At 42.0% G+C, this 12,138-nt stretch overlaps 1 protein-coding gene across 3 annotated transcripts in view; it reads right to left on the bottom strand.

The window, feature by feature from the left end:
• Positions 1-779: 779 nt before the first annotated feature.
• Positions 780-12,138, bottom strand: part of Salm (spalt major) — a 53,008-nt gene continuing 41,649 nt past the window's right edge. For 2 of the 3 annotated variants that reach the window (XM_076388945.1, XM_076388946.1), the window contains exons 2-7: positions 8,444-11,833; positions 7,630-7,763; positions 6,437-6,698; positions 5,886-6,034; positions 5,489-5,662; positions 780-5,258 (exon numbers count right to left, since the gene is read on the bottom strand). In XM_076388945.1, coding sequence (XP_076245060.1) covers positions 4,857-5,258; positions 5,489-5,662; positions 5,886-6,034; positions 6,437-6,698; positions 7,630-7,763; positions 8,444-11,833 — 4,511 coding nt within the window. In that variant the 3' untranslated portion in view covers positions 780-4,856. Of the gene's footprint in view, positions 5,307-5,488; positions 5,663-5,885; positions 6,035-6,436; positions 6,699-7,629; positions 7,764-8,443; positions 11,834-12,138 lie in introns of all 3 variants that reach the window. The other variant, XM_076388947.1, reaches the window with a different exon arrangement.

Here is a 12,138-nt window from a genome sequence, read left to right as displayed (position 1 = left end):
CTAAACGTCCCAGGGAGAGATCGAAGACCCGATAGCTGTGCCTGATACCTGTTGTAATAGGTGCCCTGGAAAAGAAAATAAGTCGAAATAAGGCAGTGGTGAATCAGAGATATAAGACCGGAACGTTTCTGAGCAAGAACTGTAGGTACATCGAAACTGATCAGTATACCTTTTTGTTGTTTGGATGTTTCATAATTTTTGGATGAAATAGGTGGAATTTTGAATGTGGTAGTTACTGTTACCTGTTTTTTTAATTACCTTGTCAGTTTTCCTTTCTATAGATTTTGTGGGATTTCTACGTACCGTTTTGTAAGTCCTGTCATCAGGTACCACTATGTCATCGTATGTAAACCTACCACCTTTGCCAATGCTGTTATATTACATGGTGTCGAGCTGTGAAAGTTTCAAATCCCTGATTCTTACATCTACATACAATTTGTCTATGTCAATTTTCTTTCATCCACATGCAATGTTGCCCTAATAATTAATGTATAAAAACAAGTCTTAGTATCTTCACTATTAGCTTGCTGATAGAAAAAACAGTTATTAAACACAAATATTAAATAAATTAGTGACAGACTAATTTTCAATATTTTTAATTCTGTTTACCTTTTTCCGACTTTATTCGTCGATCTTATTTTTCGAAATTTTAAGAAATAGATTTGTATTGAGAGCAAATTCTAATTTTCTGAATGCTTATCAAACTCTTGTATACAAAACTATTGAGTTTTATATTAATTACCTCTCTATTTAGAAATGAAATCAGTGAATGTAACTGGTTCTCATAATAATTGTTTATTATTGGATGTGATATAGGTATAATGATCCGTAATGTAATTTAACTACAATGACGGGTTTCGCAGCTAACAGAGTCGTGTTTATACATCGATTATACACAATATGTACAGAAAACCTAAGATCGTACAAGCAATACTTTGTTGTTTTTGGAGAACCTCACAGAAGTTTTGTAATTAGGGAATAGCTGCCGGGCTTTTCGTCCCCTCACCCTATCTTTTCATTTCTTTTGTATTCAAAAACGTCATTGTGCAAGCACGTGAGATTTTCATTTCGAACGTGACGAGAATTCCAGTTAACTTTAGCACATTTTAGCACACTAAGGATTTACATGGATTTTTGTATCCGCTTTCGTCTATATTTATCACGTGTTCATTATTTACATTGATATTATGTATATATTATACATCCGTTGTTCTCGTTCGAGAATCAGTCGGTTCTAGACTAACAAGAAACTTTTGATTTTCTTTCTATAGTCAACTTCTGCGATCTTGCACTTTCCTCTCCTTGCACTTGTATGCATTCGTTTTTTACTTGTTTCAATTTATATTGAATTCGAAATTTGTTTTCATGTTGACAGAATTGAAGTTTACGTCAAACTCATTTTGTGTTAACCATTGCCGCAAAAAGAAAGTATAACTGCTCGAGAAATGCGTGTTATCGATATGTTTCACAATTCATAAGATTTTATGAAAACCAAAATATCATTCAGAATGTACATTTAATTAACTTTTCGAATTTGTATAAGTACTTGTATCTACGTAAAACTGCTTTTAAAAATCCAATACGTTTCTATGACATCTACTTGATATTTTTCCGAATTGTTTTGCCTTCTTTTTTGTACAAAATTAATTAGATTTCATCTTATATTTAAGGATGCTAGATCCGAAGATTTGTCAACGAATTTTACCTCTATGGAACCTTAATAAGTTAAAAGTTTTCACTTAAACTGTGAAGTTTAAATTAATTTACTCCGTTTAGAAAATAACATTGATTTTTATACTAAAGTAAATTATCTTTCTTTTTAACACGGTCACTGCGGGTCACGCGACCAGCGCGTGAGATAAGACAGGGGTCTATGCATAGAACGTATAAAAAATGCATTAAGTCGCGAATACACTAGGGTGCGTGTAGTGCAAATTGTCGTATATTTTGGTATAGAGCTGCTACATATTGCACAACTAAAACTGGCGGACAATTTCATCTCTTTCTTGATATTAATACCTCTTTTTGGCTTCGAATCACCGAATAGTCGTGCAATTTGGCTCACTCCTGCCCTAGTGTACATGAAACTGTAGATGTTATGCACAAGTAGAATGTGTTCATTATGAAGCAGACTCATACGTTTTTACGACAGTGAACGTATTAAACTAGTAAAGACTTTCAGTACTAGAAACAATATACGAATTTATAAATATGTATTTAACATTTAATTTTTGTGGATCATCTTCAGAAGAGAATTTTTATTAGAATCGTATAATAAAATGTTGTATCTTTAGTAACGCAATTAATAAAGAACTTGTATCAAAGGAAAGTTATTCCACTTTTGTTTATAGGGACTCCCAGACGATTAATACTTATTGTGTACATTATAAAATGTTCATAAAACTGTTCAACAATACTGATTTGGAATCTACGGTAGCAGGAAACTTTCAGTATGTATGCAAACGATTTTCTGATTACCAAAAACCAAAAGATTCATAATTTATTTTTTTAAATGAAAATTTAATCAAGAGTTTTCTTCAAGATTGTATCTTGTTTCAGCACTGTTGATGCCTCTGTATTTAACACGATTGTGCAGCATTTGTATACGTAACTGCTTTAATCATAATAAATATTCCGAATAAGTATTAATAGTTGGAGGACACCTTAAAACATTGCTGAAGCTAATAAGTTTCATATTAGAATTCTTGGTATCTAGCATCTTCAATCATCACATTTTTTCATTAATTTTGATTTACGAGAAACCATTGAGTTTACGAGTACCGTGATTTTTAGATTATTTGTTTTACACTGAAGTTTTCCAATCGACGGAGTTCTTAAAAGATTACACCTAAGCTAGATAAAAATCAGATAAATTACGCAATGTACCTACTGGACATATGTACGTTGTTATCGTTACTTTTTACAGATTTTTTACATGCGTATTGTCCCGCTCATGCTTTTTTTGTAATTTTCACATTCCATGGTTAAAAGTGAGAGCATATAGGAAAGCCGTTACACACGAGTATTAATTGTTGAGTATGAATGTATACGATCAATTGCACGGTGTGCTGCATGCACGATTTATCGCATTTTAAACACGCACACAATTTTGAACAAGATAAAATGTTAATATAGAATTTAAAGTATTCCTTTGGGATTTCTCCATGTTAACGAAAATACGTGTTCAAATGATTTTATTATTTTAATTTTTTGTGGACGTAATGTGCTTTATGACCAATAAATTTTTCCTAATTTCGGCTTTCACGTACATACATAATAAATAACGAATAAATTATTTATACAGGTTTCAATAATTCATTACTTAATAGGTCTGCGAGTATAATTAGTGCATATGATTCGTCGTTAAAACAAATTTAGCCTCTTATTTGGTTTTTTCTTGTCACATGATGCGCAACTCTAGTATCGAATAAACATTTGACCATAAAACGATTAAAATTGAATTGTTAACAAAAAGTATGTGTATTTTCTGTTAGAAATGTCTTGATGTCCTACAAACAATTTATGAAAACATTTGTTAATGTTTGAAAAAAATTCAACACTTATATGTCTCCATAACATAAGACGCTTTAGAGAAAATTTTACGCATCATACGATCAAAGAGAAGGCTGAAGGTAGAGAAAATCATACTTTTCACGCTAGTAAATTGTGTAGCTAATTATACATGCAGTAACGTGAAACGAAACAACAATCTGTTTTTCCACTTAAATAATTAGCGGTAATGTTACTAGTAACGAAACACTGTATTCTAAAAAAATTAAGTTGAATTTCTTCCGAGCAGCAGTTTACTGACGTTTTACTCGGGAAAAAAGTTGAAATTGATGGGGTTCGGGGAACACAAGACAATGTCGGCTATTTTTCCATTACACAAAACGACGGGACACATTGCAATGCAGGCTGTACGGCATGTGTAAATAATAATAATAATAATAATAATAATAATACTATGATACAAAGTATAAGTACATTGGTTTAAATGATTGCAGGCTGCTCCTCTCGTATCACAGTGAGGGGCGTTGCCGGATCCGCCTCTAAATTTTTAAAAACAACCGTCTCGAAAAAGGGAAGCGACGCATGTACTCGCACGTGTATACAACTCGCGCACTCATACCCCTTCGCACCAATATAACGTTTCATATTTATATATGTATGTATATATATATATATATATATCTTTCTCTTTTTATGTATATATTTATATCTTTTCTTTAGGGTGTATCACGTAACTCCAGCGATCCCTGAATGTCTCCAATGCCGTTAACGGTTACTAATTCCTTATCGTAATGTGTTAGCGGCAACGACGACGGCAGTGTAGTCAAGTTAAATGAGACACCCTACATATATTTATAACGTAAGATAACCTAAATGAAGTGACCATCACTGTCGCGCATGGACGGTCAAAATATATAGGGGGGCAGAGACGTCGCGACGCCACGTGTCTTGTGGCCCGAACGGCTCAGTCTAGGCGTCACGACGTCACGTGTTCGCGGCCCCGATGATTCAGTCTAGACGTCGTGTCCGTCGGACCCTCGTAAGAAATCACGTCGCGGGTGTTCTGCAGACAGAAACTCACATCCGCTGACGGTGGGACCTCCAGCTGTCGGGCCCATCGGTCCTTTTTAACTTGTTTAAGACTAGTGTGACAATAGGAACATGGTGTCTGCTGGCTTTAGGTGTCAGGAGGGATATGTCGATGGACTTGGGTTCCTGAGTCCTTCGGCTCGGATGTACTTAAACACTTTCTTCCGAGTCTACATCATCTCTCTGGTGAGCCATGCCGGAGTTTAGTTCGCGAACGCGTGGAACTTTGTAGAGAGAAGATATGTATCGATTGAACTTCACGTAGCCAGGCCTTCGCCTCTGGTTGGCGGAGGTGGCGTGAGCCGGGCGGATGGTGGCGTTGAGTTGCTCTCCGACCTGCTGGGGGTCTCCCTGTCGAAGTGATGTTGAAGAGCGTCACCTGTCCACGTGGGAATACTGGAATTTTGATTACTACTGTTGGACGACGGAGTGCCGGGCGAATGGGACGGCGATGGCGTCTGGAAGAGCATAGACCCGGACGGGATCGAAGCTTTCGCGTCGATCAGGGGTCCGTTGCTGCTTCCTACCATGGGCTGCTTGTCCAGAGGGAATCCAGTCCCGGCTGCGTACACCGAGCCGAATAGGCCCGCATATTTTCCACTGGCCACCGAATGACTCGATAACCCATTGTTACTTTGGATCACCGAGATCTCGTTCAGCTGTAAGTAATGCACGCCGTCTGGTTAAGTTTATTCGGGGACAATTACCTATAAAAACGAAATAAAGGGTGGTTGTTAGTCACTCTTGAATTTGAAAATTTTCTACAGTGACTTTTCTACATGAAAGATGATACAGAGAATTCAATAAATCAACATTTCGAAATTAGAATTATTGTATTGTAGGATTCGAGGCAGCCGTGATAAAAGAATGTTCGACGATGATTACTTACTTTCTGTTGTACACCATTAAGGAACGGCGCGGGTAGATACGGGTAAAAGAGATCCGGCCGCCGCTGAAGGAACTCCGAGTCCTTGGGCGTGATGGGAAGGGGAGGAAGATCCAGCGACATTCGGCGTCCTCGACGAGAGGCTCCATTGGTCCACATATGAGTGCCCATGTGCACCTGAGGACGAAAAATTCGACTCGTTCAATCGACCTATTCAAGTTCGATAGTCACGCTGATCTTTCATCGAGCTTGCGGTATTGTACGTTACGCGTTGGCGTTAGTACAAGCAGTAGCAGCTAGCTAAGTGTTAGTGAAGAAACTCGAAAAATTCGGAGACACGAGAACAGCAGGAGAAAAAGAGATAGAGAGAGAAAGAGAGAGGGGAAAATTGTGTATGTACCTTGAGATTACCCTTGGTGGTGAAGGCCTTCTGACAGACGGTGCATCGGAACGGTTTGTCGCCTGTGTGAGTTCTCATATGGATCTGGAGCGCCGAAGATGAGGAGAAATTCTTATTGCAAATCTGGCACAAGTGTTTGCTCGGCACGCCTGCAAATACACACACAGTTTCGCTAAACAGGCCCTGACACAACATTCACAGGGTTTAAGTCGGTGTTGCTGCTTTTTCAAGTAAACCTTCATGATCCCGACGATCAAGGAGGATTTGATTCGAAGCTAAGTCTGCGATCAGGGAAGATAGAAGACGAAAGGCTGAAAAGAGGCCCAAATTTGCCATCAGGAACGCGGAAAGAGAACAGCAATGTATAGAATAGCACAGGCGTGCGAGTAAGCGAAGCTGTTTATGCTACTCTCGTGTTTCGATAGAAGCTTATGATTAGATGCAATTTGTTAGCGGAAGAGTTAAGTCTGCCAAGCTAAGCCTTGGACAGGTCAAAATGTGCTCGATGAAGAAGCAGACTGAACGCTTTTCTGACCGATTTCATTACTTACTGGCTGGCCTCTTTGGTGCTGGCAGGTCGCCGTCAGGTGATCTCTTCACCGGGATAGTCTGCTCCATGGATGTTGGAGGCATCGGAGGAGGTGGTGGCGGCGGTGGTGGAGGTGGCGGTAGGCTTGAATCGTCGGCGCACATAGGACTCCTTGAGGTCTCGTGTTCCTGAGATGGTTGCTGATGCTGTGGTTTTGTGTCGCTAAACAAATGAGGCGGCATGTCGCGGATTTTGTGAGTCAGCATGTGCTGCTTCATGTTCCCCTGTGAATAAGAAGATGATTTTTATTAAATATCATGAATCGACCGTTCAGGTAGTCCAATCACTTCGTCGATTACACCACTCTGCATAAATTCTTATGTTTTGAAGCTTAACTACTACTGAGGCAATATATTAATCAATGTTTGAGAAGGAAATGTAATAAAAGAGATAGAATACCGCAATACGATGATGGTTTACAGATGAACACTGAAGAAACGACATACAGTAGTAGGAAATGCAAGAAAACATACGAGGAAATTTATGACTTCAAATTAGATTACGTTTGATTAAATCTCAGCGTAAAAAGCTTTTTAAAATACACAGTGGTGTTATCATCGTTCTTGCGTCATCTTTAAAATTTAGCAGGCTCTTACCAGGAGGCCGTGCACCGAGGGTAGAAGTCCGAGGGCGGGCGACATCAGCGGGGGTAGGCGGATGGCAGGATAGACAGGCGTCAGCCCCCGCCCCCCTCCGGTTCCTTTCCGCCCCCGGTTCTTCCGATCCTCAGGCTGCCGCCGCCTGCGTTTTGGTTTCTCTCGATTACTGGCACACGGTGATCGATATTGGGAATCGAGCGAAGTGATCGAACTGTTAGCGGGCAATGGTTGAGACGAGCAGATGCATATTTGTTGCCCGGAAGTATTGTTCTGAAAGTATCGTAGAAAAACAAAGATACAGTAGCCACCAAATCTGAACGAGATCAGTTTGGCCATCGATTTTGAACAATTGTGAGAGAAGACTGCGCGCAAAAATTATATGTATGAAATTTCATAGTGAAAATAATTATTTAGATGTCACGTGAAATAAAATTATCATGATACCATCTAGCAAAAGAAAGAAGAACTTATAACGGCTTCTAATGTCTGTTTGCGGTCGAAGAAGCGTCTCTAATTTTATTCACAGAATCCATTCGATCAAAGACAGTTATATTACCTTCGTGGAAAATCCTCTGTCGCAAATGCTGCATTTGAAAGGTCGCTCCTTTGTATGACTCCGGTAATGAATCTCCAGCGCGGAATTGCACGCAAATGTTTTGTAGCAGATGTTACATGTGGTGTTTCCACGCACTGTAACAGATTGTAGTTTTTTATAATTCTGCTCCGATACTACCGCATTAGACTACAATTGTGAAAGCAATTTATAACTCTGATTGAGTGATGAAATATCTATTACAAATCTATGAAAGCAGACCGACTGTACCGTAAAACACTTGAAAGTTAGGAAGACGTTTATTGCACGAAAGTTTAAAATTAGAAACGATTATTTTATCCGCGATACTATTTCGAACATAACGTTAGAGTCACAGTTTCCTAAGAATCCGATAGAAGGAGTGAAATGAATCGTAAAGGCAATAATCAATTTTACCAAGAGTTTTATTTATTTATCAAACATTCACAGGTATCAACTTTTTTTTAACGCAAAAGCTGTTGGATACAAGACTGATTTGTGCCTATAAATTCTGCATCTTCCGTTTTCCTGAAGAATATCACAAAGTGACTCGAACGAAGAAAAAAAGTGACAAAGGTATAGATAGAGAGAAGTATTAAGACAAAGGTATCCATAAAAGAGTCAAGCGGGAGGGTGGGAGTGCTAGGTCCGGCTACACCACAAACAGGATGTCGATATACAGCTTGGATAAGGCGGATGAATCAGTCAGACTGGCGGTCAGGATCAGTGATTCGTGTCAGATTGATCTCAGGAAGGTGTAGCAGGAACTGCAGCTCGCCCTGATGCTAGCAGCGCCTACCTGCTGGCCCACCGACAGCTAGGCCGAGCGGGTTGTAGGTCGATGTGGCAGCTAGCACGGCTGACGTGGTAAGCGAAGCCAACGGTCCAGTGGCACCGGAGCCGGGAGTGATGGCGTTCATCGAGCTAACACTGTTTATGCTCGAGGCTCCTATGCTGCTCGTAGCCGGCGATGAGGAGGAAACTGCTTGCAGTAGGCCTGCAAACATCCCGAATGGGTGTTGGTGGTGTGTTGTGGTTTGTGGGGGCGGCGTTGATACCGATGCCACTGCAGCTGGGGTCGAGTTTGCGCGTGGTGTCAGATCCAAAGGCGCACCAGCGTTTGGTGGACTATTACTCTTTTCACTGCCGTTGTAACGATGAAAAGGTGGCGACCTGGGTGCATGGCCTGCGGTAGACGTAGCTATGGTGGTGATAGTTCGCACTTGATTTTCAAGGGCAGCCAGAGAAGTAGAGAAATTAGGCAGAGAGACCTCTTTATGCTCGTTCTCTTCACTTTCGTGATCTTGTTCGTCTTCTAAGTCACCGCGGCTATCACGATTTACATCGCACCTTTCGTCATCGTCCCTACGATCTTCTTCTTCGTCTTCTTGATCTTCAGCCTCCTCGCTGTGCTCTTCGGAATACCTTTGCTGCTGTTGTTGATGTTGCTGTTGAGCTTCTTCTTTGATGCTCACATCACTATCTTGAGGTTGTCTTTCCATCGCTTGTTGCCTGGCTGGAGGGAAACCTAATGGAAAACCAGCCCCTGCAGGATGCATTGGTGGAAATCCTTGTGGAAGGAACGATGCCAAGGGATGATGAGGATAACCTGGTGGAAACTCGTTTACTTCGCCAGCTTGGATTTGTTCTGGACTAAGTTCCGTTGGCTCGCCAGTGTGCAACCTGATGTGTTGCTGCAGGACAAGCGCGTTTGTGAATTTTTTGTGGCAAACTGGACACTGGTGCAATACTCTGAGTGGTGGTTTCGCCCTGTGTACACCCATATGAGTTTTCAAGTTACCCTTAGTCGTAAATGCACGTCCGCAAATCTTGCATTTAAATGGACGTTCGCCAGTATGGGTTCTGTAATGCATTTGCAATGCGCTTTTGCAGGACAGTACTCTATGGCAGATCACACATTGATTAGGATCGGTTAATTTATGTTCGATGTTGTCAACTAACTGTTGCAGTTTGGACGTTTCCGAAGTTTTTGTTATCTCTATCAAGCTTTCCCAGGAATTATCGTTACTGCCTGGTCGAGGTAACAAGCTGGAATAGATGGCAGGGTCCTTTGCTGGATCGATCATTTCACTAGCCGAAACGGTGGGAGTGTTTACAGCCGAAGAAGTAGCGTGATGGGGTATTTGATGATGTCCGGGTGGCCCGGGGAAAAGAATTCCCGCGAAAGACGTTTGAAGACTTCCGCTACTTGCACTACTACTCGCCGGAGATGCACCAGGATACGCAACAATTTGTTGGGGTAAACGATTGATGACTCCTCGGCCAGACAAGTTTTCGGGCTGTTCCTCGATTTCCTCATCTACTTCCATGTCGCCGTCTCCTTCCAGCCGTCCACTGATTTTGCTTTCCATGCTGCAGTCTTCATAAGTTTGTGGTTGAGAGGATGGATGGACAGAAGATTGAGGCGAGTTCAGGTACCGCCTCGTTGCTTCTTCAAAGTCCTCGCTCTCTTCTTCCGTGGGTTCTTCGGCTTCCTCTGGTTCCTTCTTTGGAGTTATCCTTTCAGCAGCTTCCTGGCTCGTAGGTCGATGCTGATACTGCTCTTGCATAGGGGATCGCTGTTCGAGTTTGATCTCGTCCCTCTGTTCGAGCTGCTGCTTTTGTTGTTGGTGATTGTCTTGTGAGGAATGACGAGAGTTCGATACAACCGCGGGGGAATGTGGAGACATGGTCGGGGCAGTGGTTACAGGTTTACTCAAATTCTCCGGAGTGTCCTGATCGTCCCGATGAGCGACAACTGGTGATCTATACAAGGGAGGCATACCGGGAAGAGCTAGACTAAGTGGCAGGGGCGGTTGAGGAGGTAAAAAACCGTGTGCCGCCGCCGCCGGGTGAAAAGAGGGATGATGAGAAGGTGGCGGCGGTGGTGGGGACGGCATTGGTCTTTGACCAGAGGCGATCTGCTGTAGCAAGGGTGGATGGTACTTGTCCAGGTGTTCCGGAACGGGATTCGGGTTCATCTTAACATGTGGAAACTTGGCCGTATGTCTTTGGAAGTGGACCTTCAAGTTCCCTTTCGTGGTGAAGCGGCTGCCGCAGACGTTGCATTTAAAAGGTCGCTCACCTGTGTGTGATCGTATGTGGATCTGAAGTGCTGAATCGCTGCCGAACACCTTGCCACAGTAGCGGCATCGATGCTTGAAGAACGGTTCTCCGCGGCCGCTACCAGACTTTGAGTCGTACGGAGAGAGGCGGGAACCTTTACCTCCCCTAAACGCAAGTTCGTCAGCCAAATTGTTGGCTAACAGACCTTGACTGGCGTTGTCCAGTACTTCTTGAGCTCTCTTTTGCAACATTTCCAGAGTGTTTGGCTCGTGTAACGGTGGTGGATCCGTATTAGTTATTATTGACGATGCTAGTGAAGAACTGATCGAGCAAAGTGGCGGCATCTGATGAGACATTGGCACTTGACTACTGCTAGTGGTCGCAGTTGTGCCTGTTACATTTGACGATGCCAACGGAAGATTCAAAGGTGAAGCACTGCTGGTTGACGTTGGCCGTTCCTGAGACAAATTCACCGTCATTGAAACTGGTGAAGTCTGTTGGAGACTCGGTGGACGCGATGACGGTGGCGACGTCAGGCTCGACAGAGGTTTCGGTTGGATGATGGGAGACGAAGAGATTTCTTTACTATCTGACAATTCACTTGTGGTTTGCTGTTGGACTGTTTGATTATGCGTGATGGACAACTGTTGTTGAAGTTGGCTAATTAGCTGTAACTGGAACACTTGCTGATGCTGAAGGGTGTATAACGTACTTTGCAATAGTGCCAAATCTTGCAAAGCTGCTTCACTATCCGCACCACCGGCTAGAGCTGTCGCCGCAAACTGAGCGACTGCTACCTTTGTATTTTGAAGAGCTTCCAAAGTGACATGACTAGTGCCGGCGGGTGGGAACAATCCTGCAGGCGCAACACCCTCTACAAAATTATTATTGTTCTCCGCATCCTGTTGGTGACGCATTTGTTTACGCGACCCTTCCTCATCGTCCTCCTGGTCATCTTGCTCGTCCACGCCTTCTTCTTCCTCCTCCTCCAAACCATCTTCCTGATCCTTGTCGTCCTCGTCACCCTGATGAGACTTGGCTGCCGTGAGATCCACGGCCTCGTCGCCACCGCCTCCTCCACCACCACTTTCTTCACCATCTGACGTGAAGTCATTTTCCTCCCCTGAAACAGATCAGTGTCGTTATGTGTAGTAATATATTTGAAGCGTATCGATAAATCAAAACATTTATATTTTTGCTTGTATTACAAACAGTAATTGTATTACATATTTTAATTTTATTAAAATTTGATTACACGATTGTCAGGGTAAACAAAAAGACAGAACCTAACATGTTTATCATCACATCAAACTCAAATCATTTTTTACTATAGAACCCTACTCTTACTGTCAAAATTAATCAATACTGATTATGTAGAGGATGTTAATTTTCTAAAAATCTATAATCACTGTTTTGTCGGAAAACTGT

Source organism: Calliopsis andreniformis, chromosome 12 (genome assembly GCF_051401765.1).
Source record: "Calliopsis andreniformis isolate RMS-2024a chromosome 12, iyCalAndr_principal, whole genome shotgun sequence".
Lineage (NCBI taxonomy): Eukaryota > Metazoa > Arthropoda > Insecta > Hymenoptera > Andrenidae > Calliopsis > Calliopsis andreniformis.
This window is presented reverse-complemented; position numbering and strand designations above follow the sequence as displayed.